The following is a 22631-nucleotide window of genomic DNA, read 5'->3' as shown; positions in this document are numbered from 1 at the left end:
TTCTGGCGTCTCTTCTTCCTACATAAGGGCAGCTGTCCCTCCGGGTCAGGGATCCACCCTGATGACCTCACTTACACCCATCTACCTTCACAGAGGCCCTATCTCCACACACAGCCATGCTGGATGTTAGGGCTGCGACAGATGAACTGGGAGGGGCACAGACATTGGTCCCTAACAGCAGGCTTCCCTCGAGGGCTTCTTGACAGCTTTCATAGGATCATCGTCATCATTGCCCTGCATGTAATTTTTAGCACCAGCAAGTCCCAGACACCCTGCCAGGTCCTTCAGATGCATTATCTTGCGTTACCGCAATAGCGCAATGGGGCATCTTGCGTTACCCCAATAGCGCTGTGATGGGCAATGGGGTTCTACATGCAGAGAAGGGTCGTGAGCCTTGGGGGTAGACGCTCTGGCTCAGGCAACACTGCTGGTTCGTGGTTGAGCTGGGATCCCAACCTTGGTCCTCAGTTGCAAAACCTCCTCCTCTTCTGACTAAATGACTACTGGTTACGGTTACTAATCAGCGGTAGAAGAGGGTGCTGTGTCCAGGACCCCAAATCCTGATCGGGCCATCATCCCAAAGCATACGGCCTTTGGCTTCTGAGAAAACTGGGAGTATGGACAGATTCAGTTATTTACACTTTACTTAGACTTTGTCAAGGACCATTCAATTATATTTGTTTTGAGAGAAGTTTTTTGTTGTTGTTGTTTTAAATTTTTTTGAAAGAGCATGGAGTTCAGAATAAGATAACTGGTTTATAAGTCATCTTTACCATTTACTGCCCATTTACCGTTTTTTTTTTTGGCAAATTATTTGGCATCTTTTATCTCACATTTTCATCAATAAAATGGGAGCCTATGGCTACATAGGGATATTTTAGGAGTGAATTTTGATAACAGTGATTAATGTGCATTGTTTACTGTGTAAAGTATTTGCTTAAAATGACTCATAGGGACCATTTATTTGATGCCTTCTGGGCATTGTACATTGGGTAAATATATACTTTGTCTCATTCTCTCCTCTTACATAGAGGAGAAAATACATCATTCCTTTTAAGAAAGTCATTGTAAAGGCCTGAAGGTTAAAAACTTAACGACGCCTACTCTATTTAGAGTGTACTTTCAATTATTGATGTTTTTATCACAAAAGTCTCACAATGAACAGAGTGACTTAATAAACTTTGTAATCCCTTGCCTCCAGGCAGTGGATAACTTTTAGCTGGTTCATCTGGATACATCTGTAGCACACAGCAAATCCCCTAATTTCCTAAGGCCAGAAGCATCTGGTTTTATAATGCCAGTGTCACACGGAAGGGTTTACTTTCCTTTATGAGCTGGAAGTGGGTCCATGCAGCGTAATGAATGAGGCATGCAGAAACTCGGCATGCATTTCAGACAGGAAGCTTACAGAGCTGAGCTCGTCTTTTTGGGTAGAATTTAAGACTTGCAGGGGACCAAAGTTACAGATTGTGGCGATTGTTTCTATAACTCCCAGTCTAAAAAGGACCAAGTGTTTTCTTCTTTGCTGTCTTCGTTAGCCACACTGGCATAGGTATGCTGATGGACATTCATGAAACCATTCAGACAGGCATGGGGTAGGAATTCCCTTTGAAAGATCTCCTCCACCAGACGGGCCTTATGTTTGCAATAACTGACAATAAGAAGTGGTTGGATTTTTTAAATTCTTATTTTTTATATTGACATTTGGAATTTATCGCAGGACTCTACATACCATTAATCAGAGAAGCAGAAAGGCAATTCAGATTCAGGAAGAAGAATGGGTTAGGAGTGACAGTGCATGATATTTCAACGTTTAACATAGAAATCTCAATCTAAAGCAATAATGAAACAACAAAATCTATTTATCATTTTCCTCAGTCACATCCTGGGTGGTGCTGTAAAGCCCACCGTGTTAGAGAGAGGCCCAAGTCCTCAAAGTCATCCAAACCCTAAACCTCACTAAGAAAAATATTAGTCACTAAAATGAAACATCATCTGGACACAGCTGAGTAGGGCAGGCTCCAGAAATTTCTGTGCAGTTTTGATTACCACTGGTCAGAAAGGATGAAGACAAAATGGAAAAAAAGGAAGTGGCCACTTGGATGAGGAGGCTGCTGCTGGGGCACCGAGGCAGAGATCTTGCCATGGACATCAAGACCCTTGGACACACAGCACGTGTTGGCAGCAGGCGGGGAGGGAGCAGGGAGGCAGGTGAACAGAGGGGCTGCTAGAATCGGGCACCCTTAGCAGGAGGTAAGGTGATTGTAGGCTGGACCACCAAACACTGCAGTGCTGGAACAAGGATGGATTTGTTGTCCTTTAGACAAGTAATTATACAAAGATGCAAGTATTTGATATTATTGTTTTGAAAAGTTAAGAGTTATTGACCTTATTACATGAAGAGGTCGTGGTATGACACCCAGGGTGGGTTGTAAGCCCCATGAGGACAGTGGATGTGCTTTTATTATTTTATTCCTCTTGCCTGCTGTCCCCAGCGTGTCACCCAGTGCCCCACACAGACACTGCAGGGCACCAGCATGCAAGGCACAGCTGCAGAACGTACAGTCAGGAGAGACTAGGTAGGGTGCTTACGCTCCAATAAATATAGCCTCTAAATTTGAACCAAAAACATTTGAAACTGAATCCTTCAGTGGGATTTTCATTATAGGCTGGCAAAAGAAACCAAGGAGTAGTAGAATATACTTCAAAACCAGTTCTTGACCATTCAGACAGATGACTTAAACGAGACACGGGGCCTGGGAATGGAGACTAAAAGGCATAGCTGGTGGCCCTGCCACATAGTCCCAGGCTGCTGGGAGGGCCCTCCCGGGTCCCCCACCTCTTCTGTTTCCTCCAGAGCAGCCAGAGGTTCTCAATTTTACATTATGCTTCCTGGTTTTTATGATGCCAGTTTTTCACAGACACCTTGTATATGGAGCATCCGAAACGAAAACCTGTGTGCAAACTTCACCCAGCAGGCAGGTAGCTAAGTGCCACCTGTGCCCTAGGTATTGCTGTCTATTTCAGGAATAAAACCACCAAACACAAAGGCACCCTCATAACTAGAACTCACCTGCATAAACTTCAGATCCAGCCCAGTGGAGCTCTTTTTCATTTCTTAAAACACTTCTTGACAGGCAATGTTCCTGCCCTCCGAGTGTTACGATTCAATACTATGATTATAGAAAATGTCCTAGCACATTCTCCCTTCAGGCCCCAGTGGCGACTGCTTGTGTATTCACTCACTGACCCCTTCCCTCCTTTGTTTATTCACTCATTTCTCTCCAGCCGCTGAAGCTCAATGGACCATAGAATCGTTGTCCTGCTACAAGACGAATGCATTTACCATTGGTTGAATGGCTTCTCTGTGCCAGGCACATTGTCTTGTTCTTTAGCATTTACAAGGACTTTCAATTAATTTACAAATACTTTCCACTGATTATCTTGGCTGGTCTCACAACAGCCTTGAGAAGGGAACAGAATAGGTATTTTTTTTCCCCAGCCACTTTGCAGGGAAGAGAAAGAAGCCTTACTTGGGACCATGTGGCTGGAGTGACCCCTCACCTGAGACCACAAGGTTCCAGAGTTATGGAGCCAAAGTCCCACCTGTAGGTCACAGGTTGCAGGGCCAAGCCCTTCACCTGAACTCACATGGACCCTTCAAGTGGAACTCGGGGTGCTCCTGCAGGGTGTTGATATTAAATTAAGTATCGGACTAGACACGTGAAATCCATTTAAGATTCTCTTATTCTACAATCAGCCTACCATTTTATGGCATGTGAGCATTTTACCAAATGCTACAAAAATATCATCTACTTTAAAAAAAGCAATTTCCACCTCATACATTTGCACTTCTAACCTGTTATAAAACCAAGAATTAGAAATGACATGTCATAGACAGTAGTTTCCATCAAACCTACTTATGTGAAGTGCTGCTGAGGACCGGTCACCGTCTGCACCAGGATCTCACCGTCTGCACGTTTATGAAAGACGTGAGAGGTGGTGGCAGTAATGTTCTGATTGTGCACTCCGCTCAACAACAGCCCTGCTTTCTTTCCTATCCCTCTTTTTACCTTGTCCTTACTGGACACTGTCATAAGTAACACCTGCCAGCCTCCCTACAGCACAGCTCTGAATTCAATTCTCAGCAATTTGCAGGCCTGAGTTCTCCCTTGTATATGTGGGACTCACCTTCATGACATTTGCTCTATCCGAAAACCAACCAACCTTCCTTCCTTCTTTTCTACGCTCTTCTCCCTCCCCTCCTCACTTCCATTATTGTCTCATCTCTCTCTCTTCTTGTAAATTTTCCATTTTCTTTCTCAGATTTCTAGACTCTAAACAATTTTTTTTAATTTATTCTAACTTGGAACATAAGCACAAAGCAGTAAGGCCAGCACAGTGTGTTTGCAACCCATGTGAATGATATCGGAATGATAGCACATGGATCACAGATTAAAATGGCATAATGCTACTGCCATGGAACGAATGCCTTGCTTCTAGAACCACTGCTACACTAAGAAAACGAATACATCAATATGATGTCCCTGATTGCTGCATTTTCAATTTGGGTACCTGACTTATCAGACAAACATAGTATGCATTGAGCCAGACGGCTCCCAAGCCACACCATAGGAGTTTCTAGGCATGTGCTGTGTGAGTTAGCAATGACTTCCACTTTATGTTTTTAACTGCTGATCAGTTCATTTAGAATGGTGTTGTTGAGAAACTCCCCGATGCGATGGTTCAAATCTAAAATGGGAGGGATGCTGAGGGTAGGAGCATCAGGGAAATGGGGAAGCGAACACGATTACATACTTCAGTTATTCACTGCGGCTTGTTCAGTTTCCAGGTCACCCCCCAGCTGGGGTGGCCGCAGCCAGCTGCAGGTGTCCAGGCGGCGGGTTCCGGTGACACGGCCTGTCTTCCCTTGCAGTGCGGCACCGTGGACCAGGGCGTGTACGTGAACTTGACGGAGAGGAACCTGCAGGATGCTCAGAAGTTCATTCTTATGCATGAGGTGGTGCAGCCGGTGACCACGGTGCCCGCCTTCATGGAGGACAGCAGCCGCTTTTCCCACGTGGCTGTCGACGTGGTGCAGGGCCGAGACGCGCTTGTCCACATCATCTACTTGGCCACAGGTAGGAGCTCTGCCCTCCTCTGAGGAGGAGTTTTCTACCGTCTTCTGGTTTTGTATTTGAAATTCTAAACATGCAATTTCAGTCTCAAGCTCTGGGTCTGCCTTCTTCCCTTGCAACCCGCAAAACCCACGATGCTCACCTCTATCTTTCTCATTCTCAGTGCATCTTTTTGGAAATCTTAATTTCTCTCTCTCTCTCTCTCTCCCCCCCTCACCGTATTAATCATGATTTTAATTGGAAAAAACAATGGCTTGTTTCTTAACTATCATTCCTCAACTCTTCATAAAATAAGTCTTTTCTTTGCAAGACCATTTTAATTTGGGCGATTAAGACGATGGAATGCTTTGTTAGAGGACACTGCTGGATAAAATATTATCTGGGGATTGTCTTGGTGATTTCCAATTAGTTAAAAAACAGTGCTTCCAAAAATATATATCTATGGATGGTGGGAAAACATGTTTTTGCCCATAAATGACAGAATAGTCTGCAGCAAATGTAAGCAACAGTGCTTATCAAATTGCAAATAACAAGGAGACCTCTTCAGTTTCCAAAGTAACTAGAGTGTGGTAGGCACATTCCATCTCAGTTTATTCCACAGAAAGGTCAGGCTGTGCAAGGCCAGCTTCTGGGACCGGGGTCAACTCTGCACACATGCCCACCTTGTTCCCGCCTTCAGGTCCCCGGACAGAGCCACCTCTCTGTGGAATCTGCCACCCTCATTCTTTGTCCAGTGTTCTGTATAATTGGCACCTTCTCACAGAACACAAAAACTTCTCAATTCATAATTATGTATTTATCAATTAAGGTTTTTTTTTTAAAAAATGAAGTTGCTACAATCCACTGAACCTTTACTATTTTTCAAATTCATTTGAAGCTCTGCACAGTAAACTGGTGAGCAGACTGGCGCTGCCCTGCCATCCTGGAGCCCACATCCTAGTGGGGGCAGCGGATAATAAATAAACCGGTCAGCAACAGGCCAGAAAGGCAATGGCAAGTGGATGCACAGAGAGGGATGTGGGTATGAACAGCAGGAAGGCTCTTGTCCTGGCTGAGCAGGGTCTGCCCCCGCCAGGAGGGGACAGTTAAGCTTAGTGGTGGCTGCAGAGGAGGAGCTAGCCTGGTACCCAAGACTAAACGGCCAAGGCTGCAAGGTGCAGGCTGGGGACAGCTGCAGGCAGTGCCACTGAGCGTTCAAGGAAGATCAGGACAGACGTGACCACTGGATGGACAGATGGAGGCTGCTGGTGCCTCTAAGGGCCAGTCTGGGGGAAGAAAGGGAGGAGAGGCAGGGCCTAGGCAGAAATCAGGTAGAAACCACTGCTCAGGGCAGCTCCTCCCGAAGTGATTCAGGGAAGAGGAATACAGAGAGGATTGATGTAGATTCTGGAGAGGACGGAAAGTCAAGGAAAGGACTATTGTTTATTGTTGTTTGTTTTAAGAGAAGGAAAGGAATTACTGTTGCACTTTCTTGCTCACCAGGCTTCAGATGGGAAATGTATCTTTTTCTTTATTTTGCCATTTTTAACATTAATTCTCTCCAGAGTGCCTGGCATGGAGTAGGTTTGTGGAATGAATGAACAGGACCTTTCCAAGAAATGTTCCTAGTTTTTCATCATACGTGTTCAGGCTAATGCCACAGAGAACAGGGCCATCTTCTTGCAATCCTAGGAGGCAGTTGAGGTCCCCATCAATACCTGAGGGGTGGTGGGTGTTGGGGGATGTGGCTATCCTTGAGCAGACCTGGGTAGGTCAGTGCAGAACAGCCTGAGGTCTCAACCTGAGCCTTCGGATCTACTCTCCACCCGAGGCCACGAGAACACGATGTTTGCTTCCCTTGTGTTTGTAATGATCTATAGTGAGCTTCTGATGATTTATAATGAAACTCTCCTCCTACTTTTATTTTGATGAATGCCTTAGTCAATCAGGTTGTTATAACAAATTGCCATAGACGGGGGGAGCTTAAACAACAGACATTTATTTCTCACGGGTCTGGAGACAGGAAGTCTGAGGTCAAAGTACACGGTGATTTATTTCCTGGTGAGGGCTCTCTTCCTGGTTTGCAGATGGCTACCTGCTTGCCGTGTCCTCACAAGGTGGAGAGAGAGCTTCGCTCTTCTGTCTCCTCTGATAAGGGCACTAATACCCTTATAAAGGCTCCACCCTCATGATCCAATCACCTCCAAAGGCCCCACCTCAAAGTAACCTTTCACTGGGGATTAGGGCTTCAACATATGAATCTTGGGGGAACACAAACATTTCATCCATAGCTACGAGCAACTTCTTCTACCATTATTTAAAGCATGCCCACTGGAGTAAAATATTTGAGGATTTTTTTTATTACAAACAATATGTTTGAACACAATCCAAATCAAGTCAAAACAGACCAATTGAGATAAATTGTAGATCTGAGATGAAATTATAGTCAACACCCATTGCTTTTTCAACAGCGCAGCTTCTAGAAACTTGCTCGTGGAAGTCTGGTTTGAATGGTTTCATGACCGGCCTGCTAGTTCCTCACACCCACCCCCTGCACTGTAGTGAGGGGATGAGCTCAGGCCTCAGTAGCTGCAGGAATTTTAGGTTACCTGATGCTGTCTCCGTGCTTGCAGATGTGATTTTGATGGTGATATACCATGTGTCGTTTGGTGAATGTATCTTATAGAGATTCACTTTATTGTTCCACAGACCTGATTTTTTTTGCTTTTGTTTTAATCTACTGCCTATTTACAGATTGATTCATGATGTACATCAGATATTGCTAATTTGAATGCCAGGTCAGGATTATGGGTGAGGATTATTGGTGCTAATTTGAATGCCAGGTCAGGATTATGGGTGAGGATTATGGGTGCTAATTTGAATGCCAGGTCAGGATTATGCTGTGCATAAAAAACTCTTCTGTAGTTGCCCCTGCTCACTAATTGGGGTGCCTGTTAAACTGGGGGAAGGAAGAGTCTGCAGTGGGTGAAGGCACCTTCCAGCAGGAATCAACCATGGATACCCAGAGTCCCACAGAGATCCCTGCTCTAAATCCTATGTGGTAACTCAGGGCAGGCAGACAAAAATTCTTCTCCAAGCTGGATTCCCAGACAGCATTTAAACTTGTTTAGACTAGCTTGACAATTCTAAATTTGTCACCTCTATAAATTATAAATTTCATGGCTCAACTGGATCTTTCCATTTAACTCTTACTGCACTGTACTATATTTTGAAGGAGATGTCTTCTTATACAAATTATCATTCAGAATAATATTTGGTGTTAAGGAATATCATTTTTTTTAATGATTTATAGTATATAGTCCTCTTCATTTGCTCGGAGTTGAATACTAGAAAAAATATCCAAAAATGCCGATATATATTAACTAAACATGCTAAAAGTTGAACTTTTGACCAGTAGAAATGTTAAACATTAGAGTTTTGACTTTTCTAATTCAAAAGGCTGAAGTTTATCTGGTCTCTTATTTATATCTTGCCCCAGAAGAATCACATCCTGGCAAACCAGGGATATTCATCTCCTTTGATATTAAAACTGATATTGAGTGCATATCATTTTAGTTTGATTGCACATGCTATAACTTATCTAGGAATTAACAAGTATTCAACTAATTTGGAATGCGTACACTAAGTCCTCACTTAACATGTCTGTTGGGTTCTTGTTGATGTGGATGCGGAGAGAGAGGAACACTCCTACACTGCTGCTGGGACTGCAAACTAGTACAGCCTCTGTGGAAAGCAATATGGAAATACCTCAAATAGCTAAACGTAGAACTACCATTTGATCCAGTAATCCCACTACTGGGTATTTACCCAAAGGGGGGGGAAAAAAAAAGACATTCCACAAAAAAGACATTGCACTCAAGTGTTTATAGCAACCCAATTCACAATTGCAAAGATGTGGAAACAACCCAAGTGCCCATCAATACATGAGTGGATTAATAAAATGTGGTGTATGTATACCATGGAGTACTACTCAGCCATAAAAAACATGGTGAACTACCATTTTTTATGAGGAGATGGGTAAATTTATACCTAACAGATGTGGTGTGCACTGTCTGACGAATGGGCATGCTTATAGCTCTGACTTGGGTGGTGCAAAGGCAATTTATGTAAGCAAAGTGTGTGTTCCTTCATAATATTCTGAAATAGAAAAAATTAATTAATTAATTAAAAAAAAAAAAGAAGAATCTGTGACTTTAAGCCAAACATTGTAGAGCAGATCCTTGGCATAATGTCATTTCCTTCAAAGTCATTTCCTTATAATGTTGATAAGAAAGAAAAAATTGGTTTTGCTATACATTGTTTTCCTTGAACTCAAAGTTTCCAAGAACCTATGGATGACTTTAAGTGAGGACATACTGTATAATATCCAAACCAGTGAAAGTGAAGCTAGAATACTTACTTTCTTACTAATAGAATCAGTTTGATATATTAGCTTCGGGAATTCAGGTTTGGTGGTAAGCGCATTTTCTCCCACTTCGATTTTACTTGAATAAACAAACATAAATAGGACAAAACCTGCCACATACCAGTTGAAAAGTTGGTTTATTTTATTTTCAGTTCTATATCAAAATCAAAGTGAAATAAACTGCCGTTCCCAGTGCAATTCACTGCACTGCTAGTAGGCACAGTATCTGGGCCATGACTGTGGTAGCGTTTTGTAAGTTATTTTTTTTTTTTTTTGAAGATCTTCTCAGAGCAGAACCTCAAATGGCAAGTGGTAACTACTTTAGAATACTTATGACTCAGTCTCACATCCAAATAGCTGCTGAGTTCTCTCCAAAGACAAAATTAAAGTTGTGTTGTGATTCGTGTATTCTGGTACTATCCTCCTTGCTTGACTTGCAGAACACTGAGTCTTCTGGCTCTTCTACCTCTGTGACATTCCTTTGTGTTCCACGTATTCTGCGTGGTCCTCGTGTGTGGCCGTTGCTCTGAGCTCTGCCCATGGCCAAGGTTGTTCAAATTCTATGTTTCCTCTTTGGAAGTACCATCCAGTCTCGCGGTTTCTACTTTCCCTCTAGGATAAGATATGCCACTTTTATTTTCACTTTGCCTTGATACTAGGGTGTCTAAAGCTATTCTAACCTTAAATTGTATGTAGTCTTAAAATCTTCAGACCTTAGATTGTGGCGATAGTTGCACAACTCAGAGTATACTGAAAATCAGTGGTTAAATTTCATCATATGTAAATTATATCTCAACAAAGATTTTTTTTTTTTCAAAAAAGGACACTATTCTTCTTTTTTACTTTCTGCGTTATATTTTTAAAATATTTGTTTTTGTTAGAGGATCATTCACTGCCCAGGGTTCTGAACGCAATGAAAGAAATTGGTTCTTTAGTGTTAGTTTAGCTCAGGCCCAAGTAATATGAAAATCTACTGTGGGAAACAATTTAATATATGCTAGATCACTATAAAATCAACACATTTTTTTTGCTTGATTAATTAAAGAAACATTAGTTCTTGTATTTTAATGTGTTTTGCTTTTAACCATGTTTTCTGAATAATTTTAGTAGCTTATGCCTAGTTTCCAAACCACAAAATAATATGAAGTTATAAGCTTATGAATTAGTATATATCCCAATATATTCTAAGTGGATGCAATCAACGTCATCTTGATAGAGTTGCCGATTTCCCTGTGTTCTTCTAGGTCTCTTGCTCCCTCCATCTCTGCCTGGCTTTGTTTTGGACCCACATAAGGCAGGCAACCTTCCTCTTACATGTTTCAGATGATTAGCATTGATTGACAATTGCCCCAGGCAGTAAGATTATGATCTGTAGACTATATATATATATTCAAATAAAAAATAGTTTTTCTAATACAAATTTTCATATAATTCTTTTAGTTTTAATGGCAGTTACTGGAGTTTAAGCACAAATGTCTCCTGTTCCCAAACCTGCTGTCTTCTTGCTTACACAAACATCAAGTTCATGTGTTATTATTTCTGTATGAAAAAGGATGAAAAAAGTCATAACTGCAAGGCTTTAAGAAAGTTAATCCAATGCCCCGGGTTTTCTTGTTTTGCTAAGTCTAAATCTCCACAGAGGAGCATTCAAACCACTTCCTACATGAAAGCTTCATGAGGCATGTCTACTGTAGAACACCAGTTATTGGACAGTGTCATTTTGGCACGTGCTTAAGCATTTTTAGCAGATATTTTTATCCTGGATAATTCAGTTATGAGATGACCCAGGTGACTGCTAATTTAATAACGAATCTGCCCGTGTTGTTATAAAAGGAGTTTTCTAGTCCATCTCCATAGGTAATAAGGATGTCCGACCAATGGCTCCTCCTCCCCGTCCATATCTTTGCTGTGGTGATACCCATTTTACAGTGATTGCAAACACTTGTTAACTACTCTTCTCCATACAAAATGCTGGCGTGTCTTAAAGAAGATCTTATCTAAATTTTTTCCCACTCTGAGTCACTGTGATTAGATCTCAGTGTGCAAATTGAATATAACTGGAAGTGCTACCTGTGTCCACTATAGAACCTGATGAGAATATTTTGTTAAATGAAAATTCAAAAGAAGAAAGTCCACCAGTGCTTCAACTTAGATAATATGGTTCTGAGGTTGTTTTCCTGTTTTCTCTATAATTAGCATTTATCAACTAAAAAAAATAAAAGAAAATGATCTTTTAAGGAATAAATCCAAGTTCTGTCGCTCTGAGACTATCGGTTTTGTTAGTTTTGAATGAGGCATGCTCCAAGTTTCAATTTATCTGATTTACCCTCATGCTTATTCAAATTTGTTAGGAGTTCTCCTGGGGTGTTTGTGGTTCCTGGAGCTGGAACTGACATTATACTGATTAATATATAAAAACCAGCTGCTTAGAAGTCTAATCCTTCTCCTCTTTTGGATGGTGAGATGTGACATGTGGCCATGAGTGGCCTTTTCCAATGTCCTCATGCTCAGTTTTAAAGTTCTAACAGGGCACTTGGGTTGAGTTTAAGATCAAATCCACGTAACCCTTAGTAACCTGTGAGACAGGGAAGGCCAGCTGAAGGCCAGGCCTGCATCTTCTAGAAAGCTGGGTGCCCAGGGTGCCCTGCTAGGGGCAGGAGGTTGCAGCTGAGCCCGGACAGCTTCTCAGGACCCAGCCTGGCAGAGGAGCACTGCCGGCTCCCACTGTGCTTCTGAACAAAGATCGACAAGTCAGTCATCCATGAACCCTAAGCCAAGACACCCGTTTCAGAAAATTGGTAATGTAGGAAAAAACCAGTGCACCACCCCCAGAATGAAACCCTGCCAATGTTCAGGCAGGGAGGTCAGGAAAATAGCCTGCTTGCGTGGGAGCCCCAGGGAGGTGGGGACATGGTCAGTGTCACTGTTTCTCACAGTCTCACTTGACAGTTGCAATTTCTACAGAATAGCATCTTAAACGACTCCGTCTTTTAAGGGACTCCTCTTGTTCTTGTTCGCTGCCTTCATTTTCTGTAACCTGCACTCTGAGTTCTATGGGGTAACCAGGTTCCAAAGAGACAAGAGCAGCCTGCCACTACCCTGGCCCTCTGGCTTCCCAATGGCTGTGTTTTCGCTTGAATAGGGAGGCTTTGGATACTGTTACCCCCATGAATCGACCACAGTCACTGCGGCTCCTGCTCCCACAGTCAGTCCATGTGATTTACCGGGGTGCTCCAGTACAGCCACTTGGGTTCCTTCCACTGGGCCAGCAAGACCCTCAGTACAGTCCTGACCTGATACTCGCTTTAATTTGAGTTTGTTTGTTTCAGTGGGGAGGAGGTCCTTGGGTCACTCCCAGCAATGGGGTATATCTGAGGGACATGGGTTTCTATTGGCCAATCAGTGTCACCCACCTCTGCATTCCTTGACTCGCTTTCCCAGAAGAGAGTCTGGGTTGTCTGCCTAGCCACCATTGTCCTGGCTGTGCAGAGCACTGCAGACTAGACTGCTGCTCAGCTGGCAGAGTGACTGCTCTCCGGTCAGGGGCCCACCTCCGACTCCATCAACTGCAGGAATAGGAGCCGGGTTATCTATACCAGGACAGGGGCCCTTATTCAACAGCCACAGGGCACCGGGCTTCGCACACAGTTCAACAAGGGGTTATATGGGGTGTTCAGAAGACGTACAACATATTAACATAATCTTAGCAATTTAAAGCAACATGTGTTACTTATCTCACAGTTTCCATAGGTCAGGACCCCAGGCACTGCTCAGCTGGGTCCTCTGCTCGTGGTCTCACCAGGCTGCAATCACGACGCCAGCTAGGGCTGCTGTCTCTTCTGAAGGCTTGACAGGTGGCGACTCTGCTTCAAAGCTTATTCAGGTTGTTCACCTGGGCCCAGGCCCACTTTTAGGGGCTTCCACCTGATGAAGTGAGGCCCACCCAGGATCATCTGGCTTTCAATGAACTCAAAACCAACTTACTTGTTGTGATCTTACTTATATCTGCAGGATTCCTTCACTGTTGCCCTATAATGTAACCTAACCACAGGAGTGACACACTCTCATATTCACGGGTCTGGCCAACACTCACGGGGCTCCACAGAGCATGAGCACCAGGGATGGGAACTTGGAGACCATCTTAGAAATCTGCCTAGCGCAGGACTCTGGGATTCCCCCCACCCTGCAGATGCTACCTCTTTGCACCCCACCTCTCCCCCCAAAAGAAATCCTCTAAATATGTTTTAATTTAGAAAGTTTAAAATTAAATGACTGTTTTTCCTTGGGGCAAACAGCCACTACTGTAATTATTATTAGGGCTGTTCCTATTTAAAGAGAGAAACAGTTCCTCTGGTTTGAGATGCCCAAGTAATTGCATGAATTACTTGCTCCACATCTGGTTGTGCAGACCTGGCTGAAGTGCTCATGGCAAATTAAGATATTTTCCATTTTCTCCAGTGCTTCATGAGCAAACGTCTATCTGGAAAAAAAAAAATCTGGAATGTAGAAGAAGAGGGAAAGAGGAGAATGCCTTATATTTTATGGCGTTTAATGGGTAATTCCCCCAGTAACTAAAACCAAAGGAATAAATAACCCCCCTACCTGTCAGCATTAAGTGTGAGGTCCTCTCCATCTCTGCTTGCACCCTGGGCATCTCCTCCTTTCCTTTCTTTCTACTTCGACCTGGATGTTCGTGCACTTCCTGCCCGGAGTCATAAACAAAAGCCCAGTGGGGACAGTCCTTCTGATTCACAGGCTGTGGGAGGGACTGCATCTATCCCCCGGGTGCCTCTCTGACACCCTGTAATTCCAGACCACTGCGGGAATTAAGGATTCCTCCAAGAAAAGACTATGCACTGCTCAGGGTTTATGTGACCTTCCATGAACACATAGCATCTGGGTGAGGTTTCTGATTACTTTGGGCAGGCAAGGAAGAGAATTTTAGAGCTCCACTTGCTGGTGGGTATTAGGGTAATATGTGAAATTGCAGTCATCTGGCCCACCCCAGTCATTCTCTAAGCTGTGAAATCAGAAAACAAAATTCTTCTTAGAACCATAAAATCTGGAATAATTTGATTCTGCTACGATGTGTTAGCAAATCGAATTTTTGCTGGAGGAGAGCTCTCTGATTCCACTCTCAGATCACCCCAGAGCTGTTGTCTCACCCCATGAAACATCTGCAGAGTAAATCTTCCGATAATGATTTAGTCCAAGGCACAGGCCGTGGGAGCAGGGGCTTTCTGAAGGAGTAAGGATGCTTGTGCTGTTTCTTGGTGCAAGGGGGAACCACACCTAATCATAGCAGCCTAATTACTTGTAGGGTTTTTATGCCTTGGTTTTGAATGTCTGCTGCTTCTATTCGTGATCTAAGTACATCTTGTCATCCTTGTTAACTTGTATATATGGCCCCTGCCTCGCAATAATGACCAGCCATTACTAAGCACATTTAGGGCCTGACCTTTGTGTAATTAAATTCTAAAGCAGACAGCTGAGCACTAGGAAGGACAGGGAAGAAGCGAGTGCATTCTCCAGTGCATGATGGAATAGCATTAATGATGTCATTATAGGTGGCTTTCCTCTGGAAGTTGCTGCACAGCAGCGACTGGAAGAAAGGACAGCCTATCACTTCTTTTCAAAAAAACCCTTCACAGAAGAGATAAAGAGAGAAGGGTCCCTTAAAGAGTAGAAGGAAGAAAGGAAGAGTTTTTGCAAATCCGGGAGTAAGAGAGTGCTAAGGAGTTAGGAAGGGGGTGAGCTGTCAATACTGCAGCTCCCACCTGCAACCCATGAGTGGAAACAAACTCTCCCCAAAGTTTCCTGGCAAATTAGCACTTAGGACATTTCCTTCCACCGGGGTGTCTGCAGTAAGCTGTGATTTGGGGAAATAGCTTGACGGTGGTGCAATTATTGACAGTGCCAAGGATGACGACAAACCTGTCCTGGATGTGGAGAAAGCAGTATTTGTCACTTGTAGAAATGTCAACATCAGAATTTCTTTTAATTTGTTTGTTTAAGAAAAAAAAAAACCCAGCATAAAATGATTTTTATTCCTCTCTCCTTTTTAATGGTTTATTACATTTGCAGCCCTCTTTCCTTTTTGAAGCACAGAGATGGCCAAATCGTTGTTTCTAAAATATGGTATTTTATGGTCTTTACACAGATTTGTCTTTACCAAAAGATGCTGTGGAGGTTCTCATTAAGGAACCTTGCAATTCTTATGGTGCCATGAATGGAACGATGTGCTGAGCTATGTCCCTAGGGACAAATGCTGTTCCTACATGACCCAATCTGACTTACCCCTCAGATCAGTGTTTCCTTGGAGAAGCTGAGGATGTGACATGTGCTAATTAAGACTCAAGGCAGCCTGACCAATACCTAACCAATCCCTTTGCTGTGGTCTGCATGATCATGTCCCCTGCAAATCCATAGGTTGAAATCGAATCCCCAACTCGAGAGTATTTGGAGGTGGAGCCTTTAAAAGGTGATAAGGTCATGAGGGCAGGGTCCTCATGAATGGGATTAGTGCCCTTGCTGAAGAGACCAAGAGAGAGCCCTAGACTTTCCCACCGTGTGAGGCACAGCAAGCAGGCACCATCTGTGAGGAGCAGGCACTGCCCACACACCGCATCTACTGGCACCTTGATCTTGCACTTTCCGAGCTCCAGACTATGAGAAATGAGTGTCTGTTTTTTATAACCCACCCAGTGTATGATATTTTTTATAGCAGCCTGAAAGGACTAAAGATAACCCTGAAGTCTTTGAGAATACCTGAAATTATAATTATGTAGCCAGTTATTCTTGACTTTAGGAGTGTCTTTAGCTGAAAGAGAAATTATTTTGTAGAAACTTTTCTTCCCCTGTTTTATGTTGTCTGACCTAAGCTAGTGCTAAATAAATGCTGGCTGAATGAGTTAATCAAGAGCAGCGAGCCATCTGTCCATGTGTCTATTCACCCATCCTTCTAGTCCTTGCTAGTGCCATTGTCGTTATTTCAACTAACCACAGATATAAAAACAAGGAACTATTTGGTTTTGCTTTCCCACTTAAGACCATTCTATGCAAATTAATTAACTTTCTGACCAACAGAATACTTACCACCACTTTTTGCATTTCTGAAGACTATAAAAGCTTAGCTATGTCTGAAAGTTTAAAACATTTGAAATTAAAACAGTGTCCAGTAGGGCAGTTCTTGTCACCTATTTTTATTCAAGCTCTTATGGTTTAGCTCAGTATAATGAATCTGGTTAAATATGTGATATTTTTATTTGAGGAATTAAAATTGAGTTGAGAAAAAGTTGATAACATTTGCTGAAGAAACTGAAGATTTCTTCTGTAACCAAAAACAACGTGTTAAGTAAGCATTGTTAGTGTATTGAGGCTAACGTTGTCTGCGATTAGTAAAAGTCCTGCAAAGTGATTGTTAGTTAAAGCCAGTGGAAGTTGGTTTTCACACCCCCAGAACAGTTTCAAGGTTTTTGTAGGCTTCAATTTAATGCTGGACATCGCATCTCTAGAACTTTTCCATCTTTCATAACTGAAACACTTTGTCCTTAACTTTAAGGAGTTTACAATTTGGGCAGAGAGGACTGAGTTGTATGAAGTCGTTAAGGAATGATCCAAATTTGTGTTAAATGTTACTCTTCAGATGATAGTTAATGCACTTGGAGTTCAATTCAGGGATGAGATTAATATAAAATGAAGTCATTAGAGAAGGATGAAGCAACATGGTGTAAAGGAACATGTAAGCCCCCGTTCCAGGTATATTTGAGTCAAATATTTCCTTTACCTCTTGTAAGCTGGGTGATGTTGGAAAATGATGTCGCCTCTTCAAGTCTTAGTTTTTTGCATCTGTCAAACAAAAATTGCACTATCTGTGGCACAAAGTTTTTAACTTGAATTGAAATAGGAGATGAATATTCAGTCCCAGCACTCACAGGTAGAGGACCACACCCCTGCCTGGTGGCTTTTGTAGAGGTATTGAATTTTATTATATGGGAAGACGAGCTCCAGGCATGCTGGGAGGACCCTTGCCATAGCATCCTCCGCCTCCTCCTCCTCACCAGCTATATAATGATGATGAAGGCACAGAAAGCACTTCTGTGATTCAAGCTCTGCACACTTTACGTAAGGGCTTTAGGAAGTTGAGTAGCAGTTCCCAGGACTCAAAGCTCGTCCATTACTGACCTCAATATTGGCACCTTTGGTGATGGGGACTAAAATCAACAGCCCTTAATTGTTGGCCCAGGATCGTCCTAGAACTTGGACAGAGTTCTTGTTAGTGACGTTGGTTCCCCAGGGGGCACTGCAGACCTCCTGGGTCCCACTCTCAGGGGCTGGAGCTGGGAAGGCCACTCCAGCCTCCCCCTGGTGGCTCCCATGGCCATGGTGTGTGGGAACCCTCTCCGTGCTCAGGGCTCCCCTCCATCCGCAGCTTCCTCTTCAGACCCCTGCCCCAGCCCACCTCACCTCTGCTCTCGGCTCTCAGAAAGCTTTCAGTGGAGTGAGCAGAAAGGGAGGACAATAGAAATTTAGGGGTGACCTCTGTGCTCTGGACACCTCAAGTTGTCAAAATAAGTGATAGAATTTTTAAATGTGATTATTCTAACATTCCTTAGTGATAACCTGGGAAATTGAAAAGTAAATAGTGCTTAAAGACTGCCTTCCGGGGCATATGTTTAGAATGGTGAGATTCGCATGTAATCATTCAGTAAACCTGATTGACGTCCTGCATTTTCCTGAGAAAATGAAGGTGTCACAGATGAGGATGAGACTCGTCACATAGCACCCAGGAAAGCTGACGTCATATAAGTAAAGAGATGTTTATCCTGCAGTTTGGCCCAACATGCTACCTTAGTTGAAGGAAGAACAGCCTTCCATGAGCACACAGATTTGGGAGGTCAGACGTGGCCCCAAGGGGAGGCCTGGGAGCCGGATCCTGGGAGACGTAGAGATGGGTGCTGGTGGAGAAGGTGCAAGATATGCAAAACATGGGCTTATGCAGAAAGGCATTGGGGGCCTGGAAAGGGTGAGATGTTTAAATTAGCTGGAGTTGTGGGTGGAGAGACAGGAGGTGAAGCAAAAGGTAGGATGGTCAGATTGAATATTTCCTCCTAACACTCCAACTCAGGATTTCAGGTGCATGGACAGATTTGGTCCAAGGGGAGACCCTGGGTTCTGTTTCGGTTACACTGAGTTCCAGTTGCATGTGGTTAGGTCTGAGAGTTGGTTGTAGATCCATCTCTGAAGCCAGAGAGGAAGGCTTGGCTCAGGCATGGAGACCTCAGATTGTCTTTGAAGCCATAGAAATGGATGAGATCACGTCTGAATAAAGCTCATAGAGACACAAGCTACCAAACAGTTTGAAACATCAGGTACTATCATCATTGTTAGAACGTAGCAACTCGGAGAAATGACAAAATAATTTTCTTATTCCATTGAGTAGAGAGCTCTCCTTTTTCTTCTGAATTAATGCTTCAAAAGTGCAAAAGTGCTTAGCATAGATTTTTCTCAAACATCTCAATCGACAACGAACGGGACCAGACACAGTATGAATTTCACCACTGGGGGCGAGAGGGTAATTTAGACACTGGGTTTCTGCCTGGCGACTCTCAGGGAAGGGCTGCCAACATCGCCAACTGGGTGGTTGTTTTGTAATTTAGATATAATAAATCTAAGGCAAGTAATTTCCTTTTAGAAACCCGAATTGCTTCCTTAACAGAATGATTGCAGTTATATTTAAGCTGTGGGTTAGATGAGAGTTTGGGAAGGATACCCAGAGGACTCTATTAATTGCACTCTTGTTTTAAATGTAATATGGCTTTTATTCACAGGAAACTCCAGTGGTAAATTTCCTATAAGCACGGGTTTATGATTTAGAGTTCTGAAAGGAGCTTTTGAGGTTTTGTTCAGCAAGGCATTCTAAGCCACTGTAAAAGAGATATCATCTCCCCTTCTGGCTATGTTCAGGCAACTGCTAGTGGAGGCAGGGAGCTTGCTGATTTTAGACGAAACTTGAGTAGGGTTTATCGTCGACAAGCTAAGCAGTAGCAGGAAAATAAAAATAGCAAGTCCTTATGCAATGTACTCTGTGTTCCAGGCACCATCCAAGCAGACACCAGATAAGCTCACGTAGTGGTCCCCAGGCCTGAGAGCTGGGCACTGGGGCAAGGAGACACAGAGATGTTAGTAACCTGCTCTTGGCCACACAGCCCATAAATGTTTGAGCTGGGAGTCTTATCTGGGCTGTCGTGTGACCCCAAGGTCCACACTCTGAGCCTTGTGCTCTGCTTGAGCACCTACTGTGTGCCAGGCTGTGGCCTGGAAGCCAACGAGATCACAGAGAACAAGACAGGCTACATCCCCTGCAGCCTGGAACTCTCTGGAACTTACATGCCAGGGGCAGGGCACCAGGGTATGTGGTTTCAAATAATAATTTGTGGTTAAAGGATGTTGCATTTAATTTATGACCAGGAACGTTTAAACTGACTATTCTTTTGGGGGGAAAATAAGCCATTAGTTGAATCTGATAACTGAGTTAATTAAAATCTCCTTTTCAGACACACACTAGCCGGGCAGACCTGTTTTCTTCTCTGAATTCCCCTTTGCTGTATAAATGTAATGCTGAGCTCCCGGTGCCAAGACCAATTTAATTCATTTGCTCATTTACAAGTTAAGAGAAAGAACTTCGTAACGTATTAGCTGTCTGCTGCTTTGGGATAACGACCATCTGAATTGATGAACTTTATATAATGATCTGTTGCTATGGCGACGCGCTGCCCAGCGAGTGGAAGCGGGTATTTCATCATTACCTCACTGATAATGCTTGGAACAGTAACAGATGCAAACACAAAAGCTTTTCTTTTACTCTGCAGGAACTCTGAATCGATGAGACAAACACTAAAAATGCCTCTCGGATACAGAGGCAAAGAATCAGATAGAGTCAAATGCACAATTGGAAAGAAAGTAATTTAGCTTCCCAGGTTAGGGGCCTGGGCTGTCCGCATGAATCTCCAGCCTTGTCACAGGTGACCATTGTCAGAGGTGTCACTGGTCTCTTTCACAGGTTTGATTTTGATAGTGGATTCAGCGCATGCAAGACTGAATAATAGACGTTCCCTTAATATATAACAAAAGTTAGAGAAGTAATAAAAGGAGATGGAATCTGTAATAGATTTAATGTCCTTGGCTTTGCAACAATTCCTTTATTTTTACTTCCCACTTTCCTAACCTTTCTTTGTTGGTACCGCCCTTTTTCTTGTACAAAATAAGTTTTTATACATATCAAATATGATACAACTTCAGTCCTTAATTTTTTTATTGCACTTCAGAAGAAATATACATTTATCCTGTGTTATGGAAGTGTTTTGAGCTGCTGTACTTAAGACAAATTAATTTCTCTGAGTCTTTTTTCATTGCTCAGAGCTCTTGGTCATTTCAGGGTTTAAGCCATCAGACACATACAACACCATGACTTTCATGCAAGTGTTGTTTAGGTATTATTTTTGTATTGTTCAAGTTGTCATGATTTGCAGAAGCCTGTCTGATTATATACAGGTATGAAAAAAAAATGAACATTATTCTCCATCATTACAAAAGCAAGTGTTATATTGGGTTCCTCATGTTCTTTTCCCTCCTCTGTCTATCCCTCCCTCCTTGTTTCCCACGTTTCTTTTTCAGTACAAAATCTTTATTTTATATGTTTTTAAATGTTGATGGAACTAGAATTCTAGAAATCCTCCAATAAAAAAAAATCATTATAATCAGAAACCTTTTTCTTAGATATGTGAATGTTCATTCTCGAGTGCTCACTTTGTTCTCTCTGATTTCCCCAACCATCTGAGGCATATGCAGAAAGGTTATAAGCAATAGCACTGTCCATATGAATTATTATATAATGTTTATCAAATACATCAAGTTTGCAAAATGTCGCATATCCTGTGTTGTCCTGCCCCTGTTCTAGATCAGAGCCACATCTATGGGTTGGTTGAGTGAAATAAATAGGAATATTTGAAAATAATAGGTTGTTAATGTTATGAAGCTTATGATCATACAAGGTTAAAAAAATGGAATCGAAAATGATTTATAATACCTTTGTGTTATAGTTTAAGTCATAATATCTTAGAGAAATGTAGAAAAATAATTTACAGCCTAGTTGTGAAATTGCTCTGAAAAAATTATCTGGATGACAAACTCTATTATGTATATTTCCAACTCTTGACATAGAGTTCTTATATTAGTTTGCTAGGGCTGCCATAGCAAAGCAAGCACCACAGACGTGGCAGCTTAAGCAATCGAAGTTTATTTCTCATAGCCCTGGAGGCTGGAAGTCCAATGTCAACATGTCAGCAGGGTTTGTTTCTCCTGAAACCCCTCTCCTTGGCTCGTGGATGGCTGCCTTCTCTTTATGTCCTCACGTGGTCTTTTCTCTGTGCCTGTGTATGTCCCTATCCTAATCTCTTCTTGCAAGGACACCACTTAAACTGGATGAGGGCCCACACTAATGACATGATTTTACCTAATTAACACTTAAAAGACCCCGTCTCCAAATACAGTCCCATTCTGGGGTACCAGGGCTTAGGATTTTAACATACGACTTTTGGGTGGACACAGTTCAGCTCTTAACAGTCTCTGTCTTATTATGTGGCATATTTGCATACCAAAGGAGGGATTGTTAAGCTTGTATTCATTTAAATTGATCCTGACTGCCAAGATGCAAAATAGAATCTCACTCAAACCATTAAATCCAGGTTAGCCACTTAAGCACTGAAAATCAAAAAATATCAGCTATTTTTCCAGATAACCAAAAATATGGTTAATTTTCAGCCACCAATAATTGAATTATGCATATTAGAGCTTACATATATCCATAGAGATTTAAGGATTTTACTTTTACTGTCAAATTTATCATTTAAGCAAATCTTTTGTTATCTTAAGTGTTCTTTTTTATCCAGAATAAAACTCAAATAGAAGGGTTTTTTCATCAGCTTATTCTCATTTGCCTTTGAGCTCATGGAACTAGGAGCCTGAAGCCTGGTAGGCAAATCAGATCTGTCCTGGGCTTGACACCCCTTAACCCCTAGTTTCCTGTG

General features: G+C 42.5%; 1 protein-coding gene across 1 annotated transcript in view; it reads left to right on the top strand.

Moving 5' to 3' along the window:
- The window catches only part of SEMA5A (semaphorin 5A), a 453573-nt gene that overhangs the window by 320348 nt on the left and 110594 nt on the right, over positions 1-22631 (top strand). Inside the window, exon 11 of the mRNA XM_012791124.2 lies at positions 4937-5141. Within this exon, the coding sequence (XP_012646578.2) occupies positions 4937-5141 (205 nt within the window). The remainder of the gene's footprint in view (positions 1-4936; positions 5142-22631) is intronic.

The sequence above is a fragment of the Microcebus murinus genome, chromosome 11, assembly GCF_040939455.1.
Source record: "Microcebus murinus isolate Inina chromosome 11, M.murinus_Inina_mat1.0, whole genome shotgun sequence".
NCBI lineage: Eukaryota > Metazoa > Chordata > Mammalia > Primates > Cheirogaleidae > Microcebus > Microcebus murinus.
The sequence above is the reverse complement of the archived record's forward strand: the minus strand, read 5'-3'. Positions and strand labels throughout refer to the sequence as shown.